General features: G+C 31.5%; 1 protein-coding gene and 1 long non-coding RNA gene across 4 annotated transcripts in view; one reads left to right on the top strand and one right to left on the bottom strand.

Moving 5' to 3' along the window:
* Positions 1 to 24,019, bottom strand: part of LOC124357083 (H(+)/Cl(-) exchange transporter 7) — a 60,757-nt gene extending 36,738 nt beyond the window's left edge. Inside the window, exons 1-4 of one of the 3 annotated variants that reach the window (XM_046808505.1) lie at positions 23,694 to 24,019; positions 16,268 to 16,382; positions 10,502 to 10,588; positions 5,840 to 6,038 (exon numbers count right to left, since the gene is read on the bottom strand). In XM_046808505.1, coding sequence (XP_046664461.1) covers positions 5,840 to 6,038; positions 10,502 to 10,588; positions 16,268 to 16,354 — 373 coding nt within the window. In that variant the 5' untranslated portion in view covers positions 16,355 to 16,382; positions 23,694 to 24,019. Of the gene's footprint in view, positions 1 to 5,839; positions 6,039 to 10,501; positions 10,589 to 10,979; positions 11,088 to 16,267; positions 16,383 to 23,693 lie in introns of those variants that run through there. The other 2 variants (XM_046808506.1, XM_046808507.1) reach the window with 2 other exon arrangements.
* On the top strand, positions 11,113 to 14,521 carry LOC124357085. The gene is made up of 2 exons (XR_006921919.1): positions 11,113 to 11,424; positions 14,205 to 14,521. It is a non-coding gene; the product is annotated as an uncharacterized LOC124357085 (long non-coding RNA).
* Positions 24,020 to 27,671: the final 3,652 nt, after the last annotated feature.

The following is a 27,671-nucleotide window of genomic DNA, read 5'->3' as shown; positions in this document are numbered from 1 at the left end:
TTCAATACTGAGGATTACAGAATGCCTACTAGTCTGTATTAGAAACACTACTGGTTATTTTTTTAATACAGAGGTTTACACAGTGCCTACAAAAGTTTTCAGGATTGACTTTATACAGATAGTACATGACACTACTCCTCAATCAACTGTAGGACTAGATTGCTAACATTTTCTATAATCCCATTATTGTAGACAAAGTATTTTTACGCTTATCTGAACAGATTGTAATTAATTTATCAGGGTTTTAAGTGTGCTGAATCTGGTTGTCATAATTTTCATAACAAAAAGTATCTGCGATTGAACTTTGTTTTAAATGTCATAAAACTGCATAAGAAACATATAAAATGAAAAGAATATGTAGCGATGTGTACTTCATTGTTCAAATGTATCCTGAGTGGTTTCCCCATTTTGAAAGTTGTTAGGAGTCCTCTAACGATTATTCCAGAACAATCTGACTACTAACAAGCAGTTTGGAGGAGGATGTTGAATGTGTGAGCTCAATATATGCTAGAAATTGGTGACACTATGAAAATTGGTAGCCTAACAAATTGGTATAAGCGTTGGTAGTGTGCACAATTATTTACATGTTTTAGGGAAGAGAAAATTTAATTGTGTGTTTAATATTATTAACTTTATGACACTAGAGCAGAAGGAGCAGAATAGAAAATACAAAAAATCTTTGTTAAATAAGCTTTAAACAATCAAAATTTCTAAAAAGCAATATTATTGTTCACAAATTTTCAGTAGATTCGGTAAACAAAAATATTAAACAGCTAAATAAAGGGCTCTAGGTGAGAAAAACCCTGCAAATGTGTGTGCTTTGAAATCGCGTGAGAAAATTTTGTATGCTGAACACTATTCTGACTCACAATGAATCATCCACTGGAAATATTTTTCCTCTGACCAGACAATGAATGGATTGGAACGTTCTATAACAAAGTGTTACAATAACGTATCTGTTAGATCGTTGAGTATGGAGGGAATTATGGGAGTAAGAAGACTGGTTTCTGCTAGATGATATTGTTCCAGTATTAATCTTACCCTAGTAGAATTAATTTTGTTGCTCAAGCTGCATTAAAAGTTGAAGATTTTGACAATGTAAATTAAATTCAGATGAAAATGTTATATATATATATATATATATATATATATATATATATATATATATATTAACAGCACTCATTTCAGAGGAATTTTATAGCACTTTTTAGAAAGAGAATGGATGTCAAACAGTAATTAGATTTCTCCCTCCACTTTTTTGTAGTATTTTTTCAGGAATCCATAGATTTACTGTGTGCGAGTAATGCTTGTATTTCAGAAAACTAGTGGATGATAAAAATTTCTGTCACACATTGAGTAGACTAGCTTAATCAGCAACATTATTACTTTATTCAAGGCAAATTATTATCACACATGTATAATTTACATCATTGGGATTTTAACCCTACAACTGGCAGTCGCCTGATTATCAGTCGATATTAATGTTTCTGTAGTGGCAGTCGCCTGAAAATCAGTCGATTTGACACGTGCCCGTTTGACATCTGTTATAATCAATACACGAACTAAACTGCAATGATCCATATACCACTGGAATCAGAAATAGTTGCTGATTTGATCGATGTATTTTGTTTGGTTTTGTATGCCATGATTTAAGTATGACATATTGAAAACGAGAGTTGTTTGTAAACAGTCGGCCATTGTTGTTGTATTGTTACCCGGTCGCGTTATTCTTGTCCATCTAAAACGTAAGTTTATTACATGAAATAAGTGTTTTTATGTAATAAGTGTGTTTATTTATGCGAATAAATTCTCGTATATTGTGTTTTATCAGTTTATTTTGTCATGTTATGAAGAAATATATGTGAAAAAATATGTTAGTGAGATTTTGTGTTCTAGGCTATGTGCAGTGTTGTGATAGTTTTAGTTAGCTTTAGGATCATTTTCATATGCGATGATCATGATATAAAGCTTCTTTATTTATTTTTATAGGCTTACTTTTAATGTATTTTATGAATTTTTCGAGTAATAATTAAGGTTTTGATGAATTTTTGTAACACAGTCGTATCCATAGCAACGAATTTAGCCGTATTGTACTATCTTCAGATTAGAGTATTTCATAATTGAGTAGTCCAGTTTCAAAACTCGTTATGTCCAAAAATTTTAAAAAATGAGTTATGGGTACCATTTTCTTAAGTAATTTAAGAGGAACACTATAATACATTCAGGTGGTTGCAAAACCCGTTAAACAACTTAAAATAAATAAAGAAATATTATAAACTGCTTTAAAATCCGTTTTGTCCCTATCTCAAACTACAACAAAACTTGTTATGTCCATTCTTAAAAACAACTTCAAAACCCGTCATGTCTGCATTAAATTTAGTTGTTATGAAAGGCAACTATACCAAAACTCGTTTAGTCCCATATTGGTCAAACTTTTAGTTTTAACTTTATTATAATATCATAATTTTGTAGCTGGCTAAACAATTTATTTGCTTTACTATGTTGGTAATACTACCTGCCTGAACCCTCCAATACAGATGACTCATACAATCTCACTTCTTTCCTGTCTGAGAAAGTAACATCATCATTTAGTGTGGTTATTTTGATTATTATTATATTATTTAGTAATTATTGTGAAAAATATTGAACCTACTAACTGTTCAACCAGTTCCTCCAGGATGTGGAAGAAAGAAAATGAGAAACATAGAAAACTGGAAAAGAACTATAGCTAAAAAAAAGCAAGTTCTTCAAACCAGCAAGTTGTTCAAATCAAAGTTGACACACTTGAACAAATTGCTATCGAAACACTTCATGCCTCACTGGAAGGAAAAAGAGCATCTTCTTTTTTACAAAGAACTCTTTCAGCAACAAGAAGAGCTGCAGCACCCATGTGGAAAAGATTTTGATGAAGACTCATACTGCTGACAAAGTACAAGAAGCCACACAAGTTCCACTATAATTTTGTATTCTAACAACTTTTGAAAATCATTAATTCATGTTAGTTAAATGCTTCTTGTGTAATACATTAAAAAATGTAATATAAAACTCAATTTTTAAAACGTCACTTTTACTGTACTTAAAAAAAAAAAATAAAATAAAACTCGTTCTCTGGTCTATTTAACCCCATTTTCACCAAAAACATTTTGTTATACATAGATAAATGTATTTTAGTATTTCAAAAACAATAAAAATATAAAATATTGTCATAAAATCATTTAAATATTGCAAAAATATCAGAGGAAATAAACAGAACTAAAACTTATTATATCCAATACTGATGCAAAACTCGTTAAGTTCCCAAAACTGCTGCAAACATCGTTATGTCTAAACGTTTTTTTAATTTTTCCAGTAAACTATCAATGTCAGATTTTTGCCATTAATAACCTAATGAAAGTATGATTTTTACAGTAAAAAAAAATAGATCCAATTTTAAAGTATTAAAATAAACTAGCCACAGTTTTTTGCTCTTTCTGGAAATTTTGTTTGTATGGACATAACGAGATTTGAAACTGGGCTACTCAATTGTTTTAATTAAAAAAAGTGTAGTAAACTATACATTTTCTAAAACTATAAAAAATTTTCAACATTTTGGGTATTTTGGAAATATTTTTTTTCACACAATATGTCTTTTATAGGTGCACCCCCACCACTTTTACATACCTTTTTTATTTTTTGAAAACAAACTTAGTAAAAAAAAGTGATAAATTTCTTATATTTTTGGGTTTTTATTTCCATGAATAAAAAGTAAATTTTCTTGTGAAAACAGTGATATATAATACATATAGGTTTATAATCAAATTATATTAAAAAAAAAATAAAAACCAATACTACTGCAAAACACCTCAAAATGGCCTGCCACTTGAGGAAATTTCAACTGCCAGCTCGAGGGTTAAAATATTATATTTAGTTATTTTTTTAAGTTTTGAATTTATATAATTCAAAATTTTCTAGTAAAATGTTCATTAAGATATATTTCTAAATCTAATTCTATCTCTTTCCCTCTACTGTTAGTGACATCCTGTTGAGTAATCTTTACACAGTAGTAGCTTATCTTTTAGTGACTAGTTAATAAAGTTTTATACAATGCTCAGACAGTCAGAATAATTTAAACTTCCTCCTATGAGTAAACGTTACTACTGAAGTTAAATATGCCTGTTTTTGTAGTAACATGATTTGTCCATTATTTTAAACACTCTGGACTCCCAGGTATGTGTTGGCATTCTGACTAAGGAAAGTACCACCATTTATAGACTAGTTGTTAATTTTCTTTTGTATGCTTAACCTTATGCCTCGAGGTTTTTGACGCCTGAAGAAGAGTCCTATAGATTACAATCCTTGAAACTTAGTGTTCTATTTTTTTAGTAATAACATCTTGTATAACAATAACACATGTCCTAAAACTTATTATCCTTTTAATGCAAAGTACCTGATCTCCTGCCTTCCAGCAAACTCAAATGACCCATTTGGTCGTCTAACACAAAAGCAATCAGAGAAAAAAGTTACATACTAAATGGACCTATTGTATTTATTTATTTAACCATTACTACAGAATTATAAAAAGTCTAGGTTGAAATCTTGTTAGAGAGCCCTCAGTTTCATTTAAATTATTTTAATTAACTTCAGATTAATTTTTGTTCAACACATGTTTATGAAGCCTTATTCTATTTCCTGATTTATAATATTTTGATCACTTTAATGGAACTATAAATTGTGAAAATTTAATGATAAAAATAGTTACAGAATAAAATTGTATTTTTAATTTTAATAAAAAAATAGCTTTAGGATGAAAATAATTATTTATTGAGTTTAACACTTTGTACCCTGAGCCCGAGTATAGGTCAGGCCGTGTCGGCAGCGCCTGCTACCGGCGCCCGAGTATCACTCGGGTCGTGTTATTTAATTGTATTATTTAGCTCAGTCATCTTATTTTTGGATTCAAACATTTTTATTATGTTCATTGGTTGTCTAAGTTCGTATTTGTTGGTTTTGAGATCCCTGGGTCACGTTTTAGTTATGAAATACGTATATTTTTCGTCGTACTACAAGCGAGTCTAGACAGCTCATTGTAGGCACCGCGGCTGATCGTCGGTACTGTCAGTTTGCTTTGTAGTGTTTCACGTTGTGTGTTGTTGTGAGTCTTAGTGATGTCTTACTAAGTTATCTACAAATCTTGCCTACAAATACTGAAGCAAATGTTATTATAATGTATTCTAAATGTGAATTTAACCTGTTTGTAAATAATTAGAACTTTAGTTTCTTACTGAATGAAGTAAAGGCAAATGCAAACAATGTGAGGTTATCCGTGTGTTTTTTTGTATACATTTAAAAAAAGTATGTTTCTCTATCTTTAAAATGATATACAGTATGAGTTTATAACATAATTACTGTAATAACACAGAATTTTTTAAAAGCATCATAAAACCTCCAGGGAGCCACGCCAAAACATATATTAAGGGCCCAGGGTACAAAGTGTTCAAAGATTTTTCAAGTAAAAATTTATAAATGAAAGGTTCTTGGAATTTTTATAAATTTGGATTACATATGGAATTTTATTACAGTAAGATTAGTGTCAAACTTTACCCATATCAGCTTGGTTCGTCATCTCCAACAACCCACCTTGCTCAAATCAGTTATCTTAGAAATAACAGATGTAGCCACTAGGTAAGGTTATTGGCAAAATATAATGAAAAAGTCAATGTATTGTATGAATGGGTATTTAGGATTGAGAAGTTATTTCCGTAACTACATAATTTTATGTAATGCATAGACAATATTGCAATTTTATTATGATTATTACACAATAAAAAGAATACTACTAGTTTACAATAATAAAGGATACACTTCTTTATTGTGGCATATTTAATGTCTGACAGCTCTTCTATAGAAATATCAATGAAGATGCCAACAAATGCTGTACAAACACCTATAGCCAGGAAGATGAACCATCGGGCTATACTCTTGCGGGTGATGAATGGGTATCCCCGCCCCATGGCCTCTTTCAGCAACAGGGTATTCTCACATATGTCGTAGTCCAAGCTCTGCAAATGTATAAACAAACAACATTTTAATCTATGGTAATTTGGAAGTTTTTTCAACGCTATTTTAAGCATAGTAGATTCCCTCTCCACAGTGGCGTAACTAAGGGGAGAATGAGAGGGACAGAACTAAAGTCCTAACAGTTTGAAAAAAATGATACTCAATGATACTCATTTATTACTGGTAAAGATTACATGGCAATTTGTATACATTGTCACATTGAAAACACATCATTGTACACTTCAATGTTAAGAACAATGCAATCCTCCAGTTCGTCAATCCTCCTTGTGTTATATTGGTGGATGTTTTGATATGTTAAGTTGTTTAATGTAGCCATATAATGCAACAGTTCATAAACAACTAAACAAAGAACTGTCATAATATGAAGTTCTTGAAATTTTGTTTACATGACTCCTTATAACCAATACCAGAAATATAATGTACTGTTTTTTTTTTTATTCATGTTCTTTTCAAATGTATTTCCCCATATTTCAATACGATAAACCAATTGAGAGCAACAAAATGCATAATACGCCATTTTAAGAGCTTTTTCATTGCAGAATTCACAGATAGTTTTCTAATCATAAATATTGCTTTAGATAACTTTAAACAAAGAGTAGTTATATGGTCATTCCAATTTAAATTTTTGTCAATGATCAATCTGAGAAATTTTGTGGAATCATACATTGGTATTACTAAATTGTCAACTGCTATTTGAATTTCAAAGGAAGATTTTTTATTTGAAGTAAAATTTACAGGTGTTGATTTATTTGCATTTACTGTTAAAAAGTTTTCATTTAAGTATATTATTAATTTGTATGTTTGCTATGATTTCTAAATCCTTCAAAGTTTTGTGTTTATATAGTATAGATGTGTCATTTGCGTATAAAATTGTCTGGTTAGGATTACTTACATTTCCAATGTCATTAATATATATTAAAAATAGCAATGGACTAAGAATAGAACCCAGGGGCACACCCCACTTAATGTCTGCTCTTTTAGATGTGACTTCATCCTGATCATTTTTTACACTGACAAACTGTTTCCGACAGACAAAAGATTTCAGTAAATCACGAGGTGCCCCCTCTTATTCCATAGTTTTCTAATTTATTAAGCAAAATATTTATATTTACACAGTCAAAAGCTTTTTGTAAGTCCAGAAACACACCACAAATATAATCACCATTTATTATTCCTTTCATTATTTGATTGCGAAATTTGATTATGGCTAACAAAGTGGATTTTCCCCTTGTGAATCCATGTTGATTTACAAAAAATATGCTCTTAGCTTCTAAAAAAATCAATTAACTTATTACAAAAATACTTTAGAAATAACAGGAAAGATATATAATATATATATATATATATATATATATAAAAGCAATCCAATGCATTTGGAATACGCATTGCAATGTTTTACTTCCATTCAGACCAATCTAATTTATTCAAATTTAGATTTATTCACATTATATCATTCCCCCTATATGATGTACATTTCAATCAGACTATCCCCCCATAACAAAAAGTTCTAGTTACGCAACTGCACAGATCATGTCTCTCCTCTTGTGCTATTGTAGTATATGATATTTGTATATGTGCACATTTATAGTTGTTTGGTAGAGTATTGTCCAAGTACAATACAGATGAATATAAATATTGAATTAGTGAAGGTTTTGAAAGTGTAAATTTATTTACGGAGCATACAATCCATTTGTTTTAGTCACTTTGCTGACTCGTTTCACTTTGAAACACATGATAAACATACTTGCTATGCACATATCTACTGACTAAACGTGACACTAAAACTGCTTGTGTAAAACTCCTGTACGATTTATTACAATGTACAAGTAACAATAAACACACTGACACTGCATCTTATCAGGTCTGTCTCAGGTATAGTAGTAGAGTGATTTTTTAATTCAAGTTTTGTTAAACCTTTTGTTCAATAAATTAGTTGCTGTCAATATAAACAGCTGTAACTTACGAGAGTTTTTAAAACATTATAAACGAAGAACAATATTCCTTTTTCTACAAAAGCCTTAGCTTTGTTACTGAACCACTAGCAAACCAAACATTCAAGAGCTTAGAAAAATGTTAAATTGAAAACAGTAGTTTCTTACAATTTGACATATTTAACACAGTAAGACTTGAATTTGATGAGTCAAACTATCAGATTATCTCAAATAGAACTGTCCCCTGTGTTTTAAGGAATTCGGTTTAACCCGTTATTAGTTATATATTGGCTAATAACTGAATTCAGATTTAAACACACTGTTGATTAAAGCAATACATTATTCCATTAGTTTTCAGGATAAAATTAAATGAGTTGGTTATATTCACATGTAATTAAAACCTTGTAAAATACCTCTTTCCAACTTTTATTATCTATTAATTAAACCATCAATAAAAAATGTTGGCTTCCTTATAAAAACATAGTGCATACATTCGCCATAAATAATATGTTATTTAAATTATTAATTTCCACTTTACATTTAAGTTTTGTCATGATCTTCCATGCAAAATTTTTCCTTGTTTTATCTACGCTATTTTAGTATTGGGATCAATGACAAGTAGTTCAGTGGCTTTATCAATATTGATAACACAATTTAAGTTAGCCAAGTCGCATTTTTCCATATTTGGTACTAACTTGTTTATTAAGACTTTACCATAGTCACGGGAATGTAATAAAATAGCATATAACACTTTTGTAATTAGAACTTCAAAGCATAATATTCCATTTATACTGGTATTAAAAATTACCATACTTAATAGATTTAATCAATCATTTACTTAACTAGAAAACAATTACAATAATATGAGCTTTTTCAGTGCTCTATATTTGTAACTAATTTATTACACTACAATTAGTGTTACAATTAAATTTGAATATATTACAACAATTGATTATTAACATCTCTCTTTATTATTAAGACAGTATATGTTTGGATTTACATGCTTGCTTCTTACTGTTGCTTCCCAAAAGGTTAATATTTAATGAAACAATTGTAACAATGCTAGCATATTTTCATCAACCCTAGAGCTGGTAGTTGAAATTTTCCTAAATGAATAAATTTCTAGATGTTTAGCCAACTTAGTTTTAAACATTCATAGAAATATAAAGTGGGTAGTGTTGAAGTTTTGTATGAAGTTGACTGCATATTTATCAATGAAACCTTTTAAAAGATTTAGTATATTTTTACACTTACTTTTAATGATTTGTTTCTTACAAAATGAATGTTTAGTAACCAAGTTACCCATCCTTTGAAAGCCCCGAGACCCCAATAAATTTCAAAATAGCAGTTTCTTTAGTTTTACAAAAGAATAAACATATTTATTGCATACATTATTTATTTTGTAAAACAAACTTATTTATCAGTACAAATTAAAAAGTTGGCAGAATTGTGGCAGTGATGAATTATGTGAATAAATTGTGCAAACTTATTTACATAATTTAATCAATCCATATTTCTTCTCAAATCTAACATTAAAATTAACACCAAAATCATTATAACTTTTTACATACTACTGAATAGGAGTCTTAAACTAAACACTAATAAAAACAATGCAGATACATCAAATGCTATAAATCAACAAATAATCTTCAGTCGCGGAACTGACTAAATTATTTTGTACCCACAGTATTCTTAAGCACAAAGCACTTATTTTTATGTACAAATACATAATACAAAATACAAATACTTAGTCTGGTAATAAAAAGATTTTATGTTAAAATTTGGTTAAAGTCTGGAATGAAAAATGTTTGTTAACTTTAATACAAACAGATTTTCTTTCCCCTTTACATTTCTGTGGTTTTAAACTTATCAACCTAACCTTATTTTGCATTAATTATAATGCATAAATTAACTCTATAACCATTCCCGATGAATGTGTAAATAAAGATATTGATTGATTAAAAATTTGATAACTTATAAAAGTACATATGATTACACAGTAAAATAATATTTTTGATCATACATGAAAGAGTGTAACAAACACAGAAACAACTTCTTATCACCTGAAACAATAATTGCCAATGTAATGGTTAATATACAAATTTAGTAGAAACAAGTGAAAAACCTTTTTTATAATGAATATAAAAATAAAACTATCTAATGATCAGATATGTCAATATTAAAATTACAACAAAAGTAATATTACGTGAAGGATAAATTGTACCTGAAAACAGCTGTTATTACAATGTACCTGGTATCTACTTGCAAATACTACAACAGTTACAATAAACATTAGAAATTGTTTACTTTTATATTTCTTTAAGTACCCATAAGGCAAATTTCAAAATTTAAATATTTTGACTGCTTTAAAACAGTTCTCGGACACCACAAATCAAAACGTTTAATAACTTACTTTATCTATTAAATTTATGGTTCAAATTATGTTGGTGCTCACCTCTTCAGGTGAACAAGTCAGTGAGTCAATCTTATGTATTTCCATTGATCTACCTTACCTCAAAATGAGAGCTGAGAGTGTTGAGAGAGCCCAAAGGTACGGCTCCATCGACTCCATCGTTCTGTTTCACGTAGCTCACTGTATCCTGCAACCACACTTACACTCTTAGTGCAACTGATCATAGGAAGTAGGTATGTTACATTTTTACAAATCAGAGCGCAAAACATGATTATGTCCAGTCACTCATAGTGATATACAACTACGTGGCATATTTTGAAATCAGCTTATCCCTCCCCTTCTCTCTAAGGGCTAAAGGGTTTACGAATTTAAGTTAATCAATCTACTGGAGGAAAATGTTTGGAATGGAAAATTCAAAAGAACCTTAAACACCATTAAAACAATATAGTAATAGCTATTTCTTTCAATTTGCATATTTCAAATAAGATACTAAATAAACTAACATTTTGGTACGTTAAATAAAAAAATATATTAGTTTTCAACATATATTTAAAAAAAATTCTTAACAATTTATTTACCGAGAGTGAAAACGACAAGAGTTGAGCCATGGCAAGGTCTGGTCTGACACTGGCAATGTGGTCAGATAATTACCAATAACACATTAGATTACAAAACACAGCAGATGTCACTTGAGATTTGACAACGCCCCGAAACTAATCTTTTATTCTAAGCACCACGAATGCATCAGTCAGCTTTGATCTCTACTTCAGATTAAGACTGATTTATGGTATGTTCTGAATTCATGGTGAACAACAATATGTGTTTATCATTTGGAATTTCCTAGAAGATACATTGTTTTAACAAAAATCTTTATCTTCCTTTTATTCATTGGTTTTATTTTCTCTTCGTCACTGTTGATCTACTGTCACCACTTCAACTTATGTCGTCAGTTCAGACATCAACAGCAGGATCTGACTGATCTTGCTAAATAATACTTCTGGCAGTTTCTTTTATCTTTGAAAGGTAAGATTCTTTTTAAGGTAGGTTACAGTTATTTTCAATTCATCTTAAATAACTAGGTGACATATTTTAAATATATCTTACTATAGTCATAAAAGGGCAAAGATTATATCAATATATCTTAATAAAAGAAATTAAATTTACAGAAAAACACATACAACACTCATTTAAACCTAACCAGAAGTTTGGGAAAACAGACAAACATAATGTAATGTAATCAAGGAAAATAATATATTTTATTTAAACTGAGTTCTTGAAAACAAATTATAACTGAATATTGTTCCCTCAGTGGAGTGTAAGGATAACTGTGTGTTCTGGAAGTGCATAAAACAAAGTGACATAGTTTGTAAAACCTAACAACTAACAACAAAGGTAAATGAAATAAACTAATTTTGTATTAAGACTGGATTATTTTAAGAAGCGAATGCAGACCTGATAGATTTGTACAACCAAGAGAGAAAACATTGCATAAAAATCCAATTTTTTTTAAACAGGTATCTGAAGACGAAGTTAAATCTGCTTTAAACAAGATTATCTTCAGAGAAGTTGCAATCACGAAATAAGTATATCAATGATAAAAGGTGTCAGTCCATTTGCTATTAAATCAATTGTAGATCCATTGCTAATTTAATGAATTACTCATAGTTGAGAGGTTAATTCTCACAAACTTGGAAGATAAGTGTAAACCATCCGCAATCTAAGAAAAAAAAAACAGTCCTGATTCAGAAGAAATCACAATACACTGTGTTTGTAAATTTTATTGCAGACTTATTTAGGACAGATACAGTTTTTAATAATGCTTGACTATTTGCAGGCATTTGACTCTATAAGCCATAGTTTGCTTCATGTAAACCTGAAATGCTTTGGTTTCCAAGATGGTGCCATGTCCTGGTTAAAATCTTACTAGGAGAGAAGGCAGCAGGTAGCTATGAGGGGCACTGATATAACAACTCCCTTGAGAAACCAAGGGGAGTGCAGGGGAGCTGTCTGGGTCCCATATTGTTCACTCTACATACTGCTCATTAAAATGTGAACGCATTGTTAACGCCTGCCTGTACATATTGTATGAGCTTAACTCAATTTTTTTTGCGAGGATGAACTCAGATCTTGTGATTATAAGTGCTCAATGAGACATGGTCTCAAGTTAAATGTTGAAAAATGCAATACTGGATGTAATACTTGACAGTGGTCTCCAATTCTCTGACAACATCATTTATGTTTCACAGTTGGTTTTGACAACGCATTAAGATCTATACAGTGACTGATCTTACCAGAGGCAAAGCTTCAGCTAATTTGGTCATTTATTTTGCCAGTGCTTTATTACTGATACCCTGAATATAGCATAAGAATAGCATAAGAAGATCCAAATCCAAAAATTTCAGAACACTGCAGTGGGTTTTATCTACGATCTTAATTTACAGAACCACATGTCTGCCATTTGGGATGCTGCCAGAATTTTGCAAACAGCTACCATATGCAGGATGCAGACTTGTTCTCTCGTCGTGTTGACACTGCGGAAGTCGCAGTACACTGGTGGAGAGATTGGTGGTTCACTCAGCCCAGTACTTGGCAAAACAAATAACTGCATCTTCTAAAAGTGCAGCAGGAAGTGGAAGGAAAAGATTCTCCTACTTTAGTCTTAAAATGTACAATGACCTTCCCTGGGACCATTTTTTATTAGTTGGATAAATATCTGACATTGGCAGCTTAAAATTTTAATTGAAATTTTATTACGTTATTTTATTGAAATTAATCTTTTAGTGCTCAATGTAAACTGTTGTCAAGTTTTGTAAATCTTAAGATAGTTCTAGTTATTGACCTGAGTTATTCTGAAAAACAGCCATGCACTCTGAAGCACTCATGATTGAAGGCATTTCGAATTAAATTGAATTCACTCATTTGTATAACAGGGATAAAGCTTTCTCTTATCATAGCTGACTTGACAGCAGCTTTATATCCTCACAAGCTATCTACAAATAAGCAGAATTTATTCCAAGAAACAAATAAAAAAACCAATTTCGGATGTAGCTACCATAAATAGAGACTTATATAAACCCTTCCTGCTCCAGTTACTGTCCTCCTACATTTCATCAATCTCATCTCAAAATTATCACAATAATGTTGAATATGAGTTAACGTTCTAGAGTATATATATTAACATGTTGAAGCCCAGTTTAATCTAATAACAAGTTAATGTTCCTGTGAGATGTTGGAACAATTAGAAAGTGAACCAGACATTTTAGACAGTGTAATAAGAGATACTGAACCATAAGTTTTGCAATATAATCCTGAAACAAGGGTTTAGGTTCAGAAAAGCACAACTCCTTTAATTGTAGACCGTGCTCTTCTCTTAATGTTTTATGTAACCTAGAGCAGCTTCCACAATCTACAACCCATCAAGATGTTAAATTTAAGGAACGATTTCATCTGGATCGTCTTCTTCAATTTGTTGATGGTCAACCATATCGGCAATATTCTCGTCTGATTGAACAAATGGCTAGCAGAGCCATACAAACAACACAACACAGCACTGCAGCGCTAACAAAGCTGTACATAAAAAACAAACATTGCATCTTCCTAAAAGGTTAATTTAAAAAAGGCATTAATAAAATCCGATTGCTTGGATAATCAGAGGTGAGAAAAAACCGGACTTCTACTGTGCATTCATTTTTATGACAAACATAGGTTGTCCACAAAGAATTTGTAGCTATGAGAGAAACCATCAACGTTTTTTTTTTATAGAAAAGTCTTTACGTGCCTGCACTCAAAAGCCTGAACTACAGGTTGCAGATTGCTTGAAGCTTCACCAAGACAACGCTCCACACTGCACAACCTTTATTACGACCATCAGAAGCATGAAAAGTTACCAGTTTCAAAGAGCTTTCCACCATCTTCTTCTTCTATGGGGCGGCCTACTGCATGCACTTAAGCCTCAAGAGCCTTTTGCGCACACCGGAAGCACCACCATCTTAGCATCTCTGAGGTTTTTGACACCATGGAAAAATTGTATTGGTAACAGTATATTGACACCCAAGGAGGCTATTTTGAAGATTTAACAATATGCACCATTCAGATTAATAAATCCTTTTTACCAAACCCAGTCGCAGTATGTGCTTTACACAAAACCTGGATAGCCCAGTCTCAATCACAAATAGATATGTATAAATATCAGTCAAGCCAGTTTATCTAGATGAAAATCATATTGATGAAGCATTAAATTAAAAATAGTATCTTACAGTGAAACTATAAAAGATACATCTATATTATCACTGCTACAATGCAATTATGGAAGGATTTATTCAAGAAAGTGATTCAATGTTACCTTTCCCTGAAGAAGAATAGTGTGTTCAAGACTCAACCCTTTTAACCATTAGTTCATAGCAGACTAAGAACAGATTAAACAATTTTATAACGCCAGCAAATGATCAACATTTTATTAAATCAATTTGTTACCAATAATAAGGCCTACCCTGGAATAAAAGAAAAATGTTTTTAAAATGTTAACAAATTTAGTATCAAGAATTTAGGTCAATGGTAATAGAAATGCATGTTTGAATATTTTTAAGACCACAAAGTGTATCTTATATTGAATTGAGACTGCACTGGCTTTTAACAATTTGTTCACTAAAAACTACTATTATAAGAGATTTCAACCTATTTATTTTTCTGATCTTCTTTTCAGACTTATTCGGCCTTTCCTCAAGGGCACTGCTCTATGCAAGGATCTTATCAAACAGAATAAGGGGAAGAGCTTGTACAGTACACGGTCGATGGCACAGATAAAAAGTGCTACGGTCACAGACAGGATTTGAAACTATGCCAAACCAAACCAAACCAACCAAACCAATGTCTCATGCCTCAGACCGTGCGGCCATTGCCTCCTCCACGAGGCAAGTTCTATCTTCGATTCCTGTAGCAGGGATCTATTGGATAGCACATAAATGATGTAGCCAGCTTGTGGAAAGAGGAGGACATATTTAAACCAAGGAGGATCACATTTTCTTGCTTTCACTGTCTTTCTTTTCCATTGATAATTGTGTATATGGGTCATTCTCAACTAACTAGCCGTTTCCAGTGCTTATGATTTTGGGATTTCCACTTTTGAATGAATAAATGAAATTAATATTCAAAATTTAGCAATTCTCAATTTTTTTGCAGTTTATAAAAGTTTAATAAAATTAATACTAAAATCTTGATATTTTAACAGTGATTTGAAACAAAAGTGTTCTGCAAATACCAATAAATATTGGATTATAATATAATCAAGTGGTTGAATTTAAAGTTTAACCATTGTTTTATTTTTATTTTCATATAATAAATTGTAAATAATTTGCAAGTTGAGGATATTTTAAATTTTAATGATTTTAAGGTTTGTTTAGTAATTGGGTAATGTCTAATAATCTGCCTACTAAAACTAGGCTATCAAAGGGGTATACATTAATAAATAGGTAATATTTAAACTGCTGGGATCTATACTAACAGATTTTCACTAATTTAACACTACCGTATTGCTGCAGTAATATGGCAATCCTATTCCTTAAAAAATATGACAAATTAATATTTTCTCTGTATCTGTATATCAATAAAAAACCAGTAATTAATCAATATAATTACAAGTGGATTTGTATCATTCACCAGCTTTGGAGAACATATTATGTATATGTACAAGTAACTTTAGCACTTCAATCACTCAATCCTACCACTGTAATTGGAAACAGATGTGTACAAAATTAGTAATCATTGTTCAGAAGGAATATTCAAAATTTGGTTTCAAATAATGACATATTTCTACCATTACATAACTGGAGGTAACTGAACTTCAAGAAACTTTTGTTATAAATCTTACCACATTTCCAATTGTTGTAGAATGGTTCCTTCTCCTGTTCGGTAACAATGCTTCAGTATCATCATTAGTTTCCGTTTCAAAATTCATTTTTGCAGTTTATGCAAAATCTATTTCACTGAAAAACACAAGCACACATTAAACAATCTTTGATCCACATTTTAAAAACACTGAACACTCCTACACACTCTGCTACACAATTTACACTGATAACACTGACTGAACATATTCACCTGTAAAAAGTAGGTCACTGATTGGCCAAGGTCAAAGTCAAGTTTTGGAAAGTGAACAACAAATTATAGCACCAGTTGTTTTTGCTCAAGGTCAAACTTCATCATTAAGATCAATGAACTAGATTGAAACTGTTTTACACTTAAATCATATTAATTATACAACTTAAATGCAGTTCATTGAGAGTACCTAATTGATATTTTTAAAACTATAAATTTACGTATTATAAATTACTATTCGTATTAAAAGCAACATTTACTCTCATTATTACTATATAATGTAGACAATTTTTCTTATTTTTCACATCAAAGACTAAATTTAAATATCTGTTAATGTAAAAAAATAAATTACTCCATGGAAATTTTGAAATGTAATGGATGTATCAATTACAATAGTTTAACTTTAACTGCATACAATATTCATTGTTTTTCCAGCATTCATTTATATTTTATAGATTGTTTTAATATTAATAATGAATTACTGAGGAGCTCAGTGGTGTAAATACTCAATGAATTGCTGGTTTAGGACTGCTTGTGTGTAGTCAATGTTCAGGTATTTGATCTGATCTATTAACCGACTAACATTGTTTAAATTTACCTCTTGTAATATAATTCAGTTTCCTCTTTAAATTTTTAGCAGTAATCCTGCAGCAGTGATGGCTATAATAGACATCTGCAGTGAAACTTGTGATTGTGACCAACGTCCATAATGGGCACCCATCACTTATTTTTGTAATTAGCTAATTAATCATTTTCCAGATGCTATATAGTTTGTGCTCTAAGTAGTGAAAAATGAACTTTATGTTTCACTCACAAAATACACTGCCATTTAATTGATAGGTAACCTAAAAGGAATAGGTAAAAAATAGAAATTTGGTTGAAGTTTAGAAAATTTTCATAATTCCATTATTTTTTATGAGAACTGAAGAAGTTTCACTAAATTGAAGGGAAATAAGTCTATTTGTATTAAATTGCTTGTAATAAAAAATTTATATTACTCTGATTTTATAGCTTTAAATCAAAACTTTACACTACATAGCTTTTATGTAGTAAATTAAATATTACTAATAAATAATTATTTTTTTCAATTTATACACTTATTCTGCATAATCATATCAAATTTGAAAATATTATAATGATAAACAGTTTTATAGTTATCTAAAACGTTAAATAATACCAGTATGTATATCTAATCACTTTATAATGAAAAGATTTAAAATGGTAATGAAATCTATTTAACATACGATTCTGTTGTCATATAATGTTTAAAGGTTAATGGGCTGAAGCCCTGTGGTTGGAAAGAAAAATTCTTTTTTAGTGCACCTCTAGGGCACCAGAAACCTAAATACCAAACTTCTGTCCCTATCTTTCATGGTTTTTACTGAACGTTGATGAATCAGTCAGTCCGAACATCTTCTTTATGGATAGCTTAGCATTATCTCAATTCAAAATCATATATTCCAACATGAGGTGTATCACATAACAAAATGTAGCCAACTCAACCCAAAACAAAAACATAGTAGGTAGTTACATATAAACAAGATGTTTACAAAAGGGTGTCACAAACTTCTATGAGTGATAGTATTTATCATTTTAGACAAAAAAAACTCATATAAACATAGGTCTAGAAATGTCTCGTTTTGGCCACTAGCCGTCATTTTATATTTTTTATCAAAATATTATTGTTTTTAAAACTATTAAAGTTAAGTAAACAAAATTTGGCATATACGTTTGAATAGATGGGGAAAATTTACAAAAATAGTTGTATTATTTTCTTTAATATTAACAAAATAGGGTCTGTTGACATTTTTTTAAGTAAAATATCAAAAACCTGTAGTTATACATAATGTACTAGACACCAACTTTTTGAACAATCTCATTCCAATTCCAACGATATTTATTTCAACAAAATCCGTCAATGCATAAGCGAGCACAACCACTTTAAAGATACGCTTGCAAAAGCCATGAACGTCAAACACGTCACAGTTGAGAGGTATCAGTTGTTGGTTGCTCGTGACTTGTGCAAGCTTATCTTTATAGTAGTCGTGCTCGCTTATGCATTGATGGATTTCGTTGAAAAAAGTATTGTTGGAATTGTAGTACAAATTTCAAAATAGTATCTTGCAAAATTGTTATAACCTATGTAAAACAGCTGATGCTTATCAAAAGACAATGTTTGCTGCTCCTGGCTTATGCAAGGGTACCTTTAAAGTGGTCACACTCGCTTATGTATTGACAGTTTTTGTTGAATCGAGTACTGTTAGAAATGTAATAAAATTGTTTAAATAGTCAGTGTCTAACACATTTTTTGTAAGTATACTGGGTTTTTTGTAATTGACTTTAACAATAAAATTTTCAACAGACACAATTTTGTTAATATTAAAGAAAATGACAATTATTTTTGAAAATTTTTTTATTTACTCAAACTTATGTGCCCAATATGGTTTCTTTAGCTTAATTTGTATAGAGATAATAATTTTTTTTATAAAAAACACAAAATGGTGGCTAGCGGCTAAACAAGACTTTTCTTGACATGTATTTATGACATTTTTTGTTTGAAATGATGAATACTATCAGGCACAGAAGTTTGTGACACCCTTCTGTAAACACTGTGTATATAGGTAAAATTTAAATTAGCTAATTTAAAAATTTACCTGTTTATTTTCATATCACATAGTCCTATGTGTTTTTTTTTTTTTTTTTTTTTTTTTTTTTTTTTTTTTTTTTTTTTTTTTTTTTTTTTTTTTGATATCTTTGTAGGCCTACTAACTATTTTAGTCTACCACTATGGGGTATGGGGTATTAGGTGGGAGAACACTGATATAAATCTAAAACCATCTTTAAAATATTTCTGATTCAATGTAAAATGTCATTCATTAGTACCTTAAATTTTACTAGTCAAACTAATTAACATCTTCACTATCTTTTGTAATATTACGTTCATAGCAAGAGCACACTAGCGATAGCATTCTGTAGAATTCTTCATTATTTTTAATGATTTTTTAAAAAGTTTTTTTGTAGTAAGTAATTGTGCAACACAATGGATCTTCCCTCGGAACCAAGTGGTGTATAACAACCAAGTTCTAGGCTTACAACAGAGTCAGTGTCGAGTTCGGATGATGAGGATGACAACATGGACGATGTGGAGTACCAGACAGACTCAGAAGTTAAGGATCCTGATTAAGAGACCAACCCAACCCAATGGAGCGCTCACAACCAGATTGGAACGAAAGATCTTTCCTTTACTAGACAGGAAGGATTTTTAGTTCCTTTGAAAATCTCCAATTTGTTTTTTCACACTGCTTGTGGATATAGTTTTTTTAGAGGGAATTGTTAAGGCAACCAACAACTACGAACTTTAGTTCTTTTGTGGGCCCCATACTGTACCCGGCTCTCGAGTTGGTAAGTGGAAAGACCTATCTATTGAAGAGTTGTTGGTTTTTCTTGGTCTTATTTTACACATGGGCATAATACAAATGCCCAGACTCCAAAATTGTTGGAATATTAATAAATTGTTTTCTTTTTGTTTTCCAAATTTCATGTCACAAGACCGATTTTTTATTGTCTTACGTTGTTTGAAGTTCGAAAGCCATCCTGATCCATCTAATTGCTCATCTTAAGTCCAGTTCCTTATTAATTACTTCTGTAATAAAATTAAGTATATGTACTACCCGCACAAAACCGGTGTATTGATGAGGGCATGGTACTTTGGCGTGGTCGGCTGTATTTCCGTCAATACATAAAAGGAAAATGGCACAAATATGGGATTAAACTATGCAGTCTGTGCAATCTCCATGGTTTGATTTTAAAGTTCTTTATGTATTGTGGTGTACTTGTGACGAGTTTGGTGGCAAGGACATGCGGCTAACGTTGTACTAAACCTAATGCTAGGAAAACTAAATTGCGGACCCAGCCATTACATGGACAATTATTATAATACTTTTTCTCTCACCTCTACTCTTTTGAGAAGAAATGCGTACAGCACAGGTATGTTCAGATTGGATTGAACATACATTTCAACAGATGTTAAGTCAGCTAAGTTGAATAAAGGAGAAACCATTGCACACTACACCGCAAGTGTATTGGTCGCTAAATAGAGGGATAAAAGAGTAGTGTCTTACATATCCACAGAACACACTAATGAAATAGTCACTTCAATCAACCGCAACCAACTTGAAAGGAAAAAGCCTCTGCCAATCGTAAAATATAATCACTTTATGAAGGGAGTTGACCGAAGTGACCAGATGATGGCCTATTATTCCTGCGAGAGGAAAACCATACGCTGGTAAAAGAACATTTTTATTCATGTGTTGTAGATGCTCATGATGAACGCCCACTTCCTCTTCAACGAAATGTGAATTTCTTGTAATGAACGAAAAATGCCTTAGTATGATTTTCATCTATCAGTTGTTGACCGTCTCCTACCGAACCCTCACACACCTCCAAGGCCATTGAAGCAGAAAAGTATTGACCACGTCTCCTCCAAGATTGGAGAGAAACAAAAAAGTGGCAAAAAGTTAAAAATAAAGGATGCCGAGTTTGTAGTGCAAAGGGAATTGTGAAATGAGTGGTATGGCATTGTGTATGCCTTATTGTTTTGACCAATATCATGAATAATGACAGACAAAAAGGATTGTGGGGATGATTGTTTTTTTTCTAAGAATTAGAAATATAACTTTACATATTTTTCACCACATATTTGTAAATAATAAACAATTTTTGAGTGGGTTGGTTAGATATATATACACATTTGTATCAATATTTTTTTTGTAAACTTATTTCTTCTTTTTTCTTACATGTTTATAAACTTATGTACTACAATATTTTTTGTATCATTTCAAGTAAACATTTAAATATACTTTGTTATAATTACTCACCACATATTTGTAAATAATAACTGAATTTGAGTGAGTTAGTGGAGATGTATATATAAACTTTTTAACATTTTTATAAACTTTTACATTCATTTTGGTGTACACATTTATGTATTAATATAGTTTGTTTGTCTAAAACGAATAAAATATAGTTCACTTAGCTATGATTTATTCATTTAGAATATTTCCACTGTCATAAAAGGGCGTTCCTAGTGCGAGCGGTTACTAGAGTTACCAGCTGGCAAGGAAGACTGTCCCCAGGAGCTAATGTGGTTTAGCAGCGAACGTGTTAAATACCATTTTTATTTAGATGAAGTTACTTTGAAATTAAATAATATTATGTTAACAATATTTAGACTGCGTTAGCCTACACTTACTACAGAGGATGTAAATTTTGATCAAATTAATTAAATGGCATCAGTTGGTTACATTGAGTAAATAAGCAACATAGCGTTTCCGTTCAAATTTATATAAAAAACTGGATCTGCTAATCATACTCTACTTCTTAAGGCAAATTGAAACATGTGCCAGAAGGCACATACAGAATGACCTAAATGTGCAGAATACCTATTACTACCCAAGAAGCTGCTTTAATTGCAATAGACACTTGATCTTTTGAATCAAAGATATTATGGGAGTGTAAGAATGCTCTATTGAAACTTGTGAAGGCAAACAAAGTGGTCCTTGATTGGGTGATGGGGTTATATACCAGGTATTTATGTGAATGAAACAGTGGATGTCCTGGCCAACAGAAGGTTCTGAAGCCTTTTGCTAGGGCCAGATCTGAGCTGTGAAATAGCCTTCTTCTACTGTAAATGCCCAGGAATAGAGGGTCTGATGGAAAACATGTAGAAAGACCTCTGCACTTGAGCAATAAAAACTTATTACTTCTCCTTATGCTAGAGGATGAGCTAAGCTCCTAGCTTTATGCAAGAAGGATATATGCTCCAGTACTTGGATGCTAAAAAGAAGTGGCACTCTTCAGGAACATTGGATGATGGTGAGTTTAAGCTAGACTTGTGTGTACATATAAGTATAAGTTCATTGTGTAATCGTGTGTTATTTTCAAATCAAGAAAAGCTATTTTTATCTCTTCGGAAGTTACCAATGGGTATGTAAGTACATATTACATTCGTATACACAGTTACGGTTACGATAATTTTGCTTATTTATTAAACTTATGTATGTTTTTACACTATTCATTGTTGTGTTGTTGTTGTTGTGGAAATTAAATTTGTATCATTAACCTATTGCTATCGTCCTTCTGAACAAAACAGTAGAAGATTTATAGGGCATTAAATTAACAAGTAATGAATTTTAGAACTTTCAAGGTGGAACTTCTTTACTTGCAAGATAGTAGGAAGTTATCGTTATGTGAATTGATAATAATTGTGTTTTTATTTTGTTGAGTTTCCTATACAACAGTAATGGCTAGGGACATTCATGATCTAATCACTTAGAATTTTAATTTTTACTGATTGATACTACCTCGACGGATATTTTTCTGTCATGCTGTTTTATTTGAAATTTAATAAATTCCCCTGATTTCAATATTATTGTTCTTTTACATAAAGATGGCATAACAGCTGATGTTAGCAGCAGCCAATAGGAGGTTGACCTACGATCATAGCAAGACCAGGTGATGCCCGTTTAAAACAATCAAATGTTACTCTGCATGAGAAAAGTAGTTCTACTTTTAATGTTCTATAACTCCATTAATTGTAATTTCCACCCATTAAAACCTTATATTGTGTTTTGTTCAGGAGGACGATAGCAATAGGTTAATAAAGCAAAACTCGTAATTTTTCGGGTGGGCTCTTAACTTCACATTTACCAAAATATGTGAGAGAGATGCCAAAATCTTTTTAGGACTATGAGCAGGGTCTTAAGATTCTTACTTCAGATAAAAAAAATTATTTCATAAGATTCTCTAATATAAGTCGCATAGCCCAGAACTATGCTAAGCCTTTTCTGGTAAAATTAAAACAATCTTTTTTATATCAAGCTAGTGTGAATGGTTTATGTAGTGTCATAATATTGAGGCTATATCTTAATCTTATTTTATTATTACCAACTGATAACACCAATTATAAAAAAATCAACATGTTCAAGAAAGTCACAGCAGAACAAAAAACTCAGCTCAATAAATAAGTGAATGGTCAAACATTAATTAACTAAATAATATACTCATATTATAACAATAACAAACCGTGCGTATAGTAAGCAATAACAAATATAAATGCAGTGACATATCATAACACAACAATAATAACATTTTCAATTATTTTATTGATAAATAAAACAAAACACACGTAATTTACTTACTGTGCAGTTACTATAACTCTGCTGGTAACAACTAACAGTGATAACAAACTAACCTATATGTGTTTTAATTTATACAAGCTTGAAGCTTCAGCTTCCTCAAAGCCTTTGAATTAGATCAGAGTAAACCGGGAATCACATAACTCTAATGTGAATCACTCACAAAATGAATCATCCATCAACATTTTTACTTCCCCTATTTGAGCGTTTTAGAACTAAAGACAATAGAATATTGCATTCATTCTTTTTTTTCTTTCTTATTCAATGTTGACATTCCTTATTATTGTAAATTCAGTTTTTGTTTATCATCATTACGACTCACATTCAACTGCAGATTTCCAGCTGTTTGTCCTGTCATCAGCTGTTAGATTTTTGTATTGTACTCGTAACGTAGGTATTTTAGTTTAACTATGAAACCTTTAAAACAATACATTTCATATGTATAAATGTAATAAAACTTATTATAATTTATAAAAGTGCGAATTCCTTAGTGCTTGTAGTTAACTAGAGTGCAGTAAATGTAATTAAGAGACATTCCTTCAATAACGCTAGAGAATTCTGCTAATAGTTATTGATTGAAGATTGAAATAATCGCTTTTAAAATAAATTCCATCAACATTTGTACTGGCGTATATACTTGAGATTGGTAATGTGAAATACTTTGGTGTATGTATCATGGGATGGAAGGTAGAGATGCACACAAAAATAGTAAAGTGGTTAAGATATGGAAATTGGGGGATAGTGACTGATGGGACTCAGCTAATGTCTGTTTCGCTTGACTATTTAATACAGTGTGAAAAATGCAAATGATTTGACATGGGTTTTACTCGTGAGCTTAAGAGAATTGAATTTATGGATTGGAGGATGCTTGAATAGGTTAAGAGCCAATAAGGTTTTCAGTTCAGGGAAAAAAACTTGCCTAGGATAAGGATTTTTTCTGACAGTTATAACAGATGTTATTGTCATTGGCGGAGGGGCAAATCGGAAAAATAATATTAATTCCTGTAGCTGGGGTAGCATATTCGTGGCTGTTTTGATGTATACTCTGTGTCTGTTCTATAAAACATAACAAGGGAAAGAATCGGTATGTATAAGGTTGACAGTATTTATAGTATCGCTTTCATCACAGACAGGACTTGAACCTAAACTAGCTCTAGCACTTGATTATAAATCGTTCTGAAGGATTCATAATCAATGCTCTAGCTTAGATCCAAAGTCCGATGCTTAAGACCATTAAGTCACTGCCGCAAGCAAATCGAACGACGTGAATCAACATTTACATTTCTAGGACTAAGTTTCTTTGAAACTGGCATTTAATTAGTGATTATAAATATGGCTTGTTTCAGAAAGGCTTTTAACTTATAAAAAGGTAAAAAAAAAAAAAAAAAAAAAAAAAACACCCCACGGTAGGTTGATGTTGAAAAAGTGTACACATTTTCAAGAACTCATAAAAATAAATCTTAAGAACAAGGAAGACATTCATGAAAAGGTGACTATAGAAATTTAAAGAACTGTTTGAATAAGTTATAAATAAAGTTTTTATATGGATTATTGTATCATGTTCTTTTTTAAAACCTCAGAGCGAACCTACGTTATAGTGAATCGACATTGTAACATTGGCTTTGACACAATTTAATGTTCAAATGGATTTAGAATTAGGTGCTCAACCTTTTTCCAAACCTGTTCAAATCTGTTGTGTAATAACGTCAAATTTCTTTCTTAAAAGGGGAAAGTCTCCAAAGTAAGAACTTTCTTATCTCCACCATCCCTCACTCAATATGAACATACCTGATGATTTCACAAATTTGATCAGTGTAAAATATATAACGCGATGTCCAAAATGTGTTAATGTACTTCTCGATGTTACTGGCAACATCTTTGAAAATACTGTCTAGAAGTTCAATGACTTACTCTGTGTTTTTGCTTAAATATAAATGTAAATTTATTAGATTCAATGAACACGAATGAAATATTCTTTTAAGAGAATATCATAATTGGAAAACATTTCAATCAACACCTGATAATTAATTCCCTTTTTTGTTTGATTTATCTTCCTTGTATTATCTAAAAGAAAAGAAGTAAAGAGCGGAAATATAAATCTAGCTCTTTATTCCTGTATTGCTTTTCCAACTATTTCTGAATGAAAATATAGTTGTAAATATGCTAATAATGGGTTATGCTCAAACTTCAAAACAGGCAAGGTTTGTGCACAATTATTACGATCAGAAATCCTGGGGAAATGTGTCAAACTGCTGTACTGTAGACTGACCAGTTTTCGTTTACAAATACCGTTCCAACATTTCCTCCTTCCTTCCAACTGAGGCAGTTGAAATTACGAACATTACTTTCTTGATGGTACCTTATTAAAATCCAATGCACATATATTTGTATATATCAAAGTTCTATAATGTCCCTAGCACACTTATGAAATAATAGTATAGGTATCAATTGACTTTCAACACTTTGGAATCCTAAATCTGCTGTAATTCACGATACACATACTCTAGGGAAGTTATAGCATGACCGGTGGGATGCGCGTGAGGAGTGGAGGAGTTTGAGCGCGTGGGGGCACAATCTAAAGTAGGGGAGGGAATACGGTGCTACTAACCCTACTGAGAGTTTTCGGCTCCCGGCTCATAGTGGTGGCGGGAGCCGAATATTGTAGTGTTTGCCAACATTTCTAGACCCTTATGTTCTTACCACGGTGGTCTTTTATGATGAGCAATTTAGTATAGGAGACCTTAAGAATATTTGAACATTTCTAAACTCTTTTGAAGTTACGGCGACGGACTTTTATGATGGGGAATTCAATACAGGAAATCTTGGAAATATTGGGACCGGATGTACGTGATCTTAACAATGACTCTGTTCTGCCGAAATTGTGTTCATAGCTCACCCTTCTTAATGAGTTCGCAGTAGAGATACCTGGTGGTAAGAAAGGGTTCTCATAAATTGGGAAAGGGTAGGAATTTATATTATTCTTGATCTCCAACGACGACAACAGTTCAGAATTGTAATTGTTACGCTTTGTTAGCCATTAAAATTCAATTTATCATATACTACTAACCGTGTAAGCTTCAGGATTTACGATAGTAGATACAATTATACACTACAAAATTTTCAACTGACATAGCCTAGCTGCTAAATTAAAAATTAATATAAATCTGGTTAAATTAATTTGTCAATATACACAGTAGAATAAGAAAAAAACTCAGTTTTATCTACCAACTTGTATCAAGTTAATTTAATGATGTATACTTAAAATAACAATAACGCCAACGATCCACACGCAATAGTTAACATAATAAAACCCCGTTGTCGATGAAAATTATTTATTGTTCTTCGAACTACACCCAAATCAAAATTGTCCAGATTACTTTTAGGTATGTTTGCGTTTTCTTACTTTGTTGGGCGTACTAAAAGAATTGCCAATTGGACTTATTTTTTTCCTCCTTCAAAATTCGTCTCAGCGTACTTTCAGAAATTCCAGTTGCCTCTACGACACGCTGTTGAACTTTCTTCAAATTTATAAGTGTGTTGGTTTCTGCTTCCCGTTTCATAAAATGGGAAGCACTTCTCTTGCTTGGCCGTGTATAACCTTTCTACCTCCAATTTTACTTTTTACATTATGATCCATCTCAAACTCTTTACTTAAAACGTAATGAGCACAACGCAATTAATTCACAAATTGTATTACAACTCGTGAATTGGCACAAGCGAATGTTTTTTGGGCGGCACGTATAGAAGACTGGAGACCGAAGTTCACAAGGCTAAATACGGAAACAGACTGAGCCGCTCCACCCCCCACCACTTTAGTTCCGTCTTTGCCTACGGCGCATCTCGAAGTCACCGGTCATGCTATAAATTCTCTACTATACTATATGTCATTTTACGTGGCGACACAATAGTGAAAATAGTATTTTCAAACGTGGTGATGCCGCAATGTCGTACGACTTCGAATTCTGCTGTCCTTGGTGGTCG

Source organism: Homalodisca vitripennis, chromosome 3 (assembly GCF_021130785.1).
Source record: "Homalodisca vitripennis isolate AUS2020 chromosome 3, UT_GWSS_2.1, whole genome shotgun sequence".
Lineage (NCBI taxonomy): Eukaryota > Metazoa > Arthropoda > Insecta > Hemiptera > Cicadellidae > Homalodisca > Homalodisca vitripennis.
Note: the sequence above shows the minus strand (reverse complement) of the source record. Positions and strands in the feature narration are given on the sequence as shown.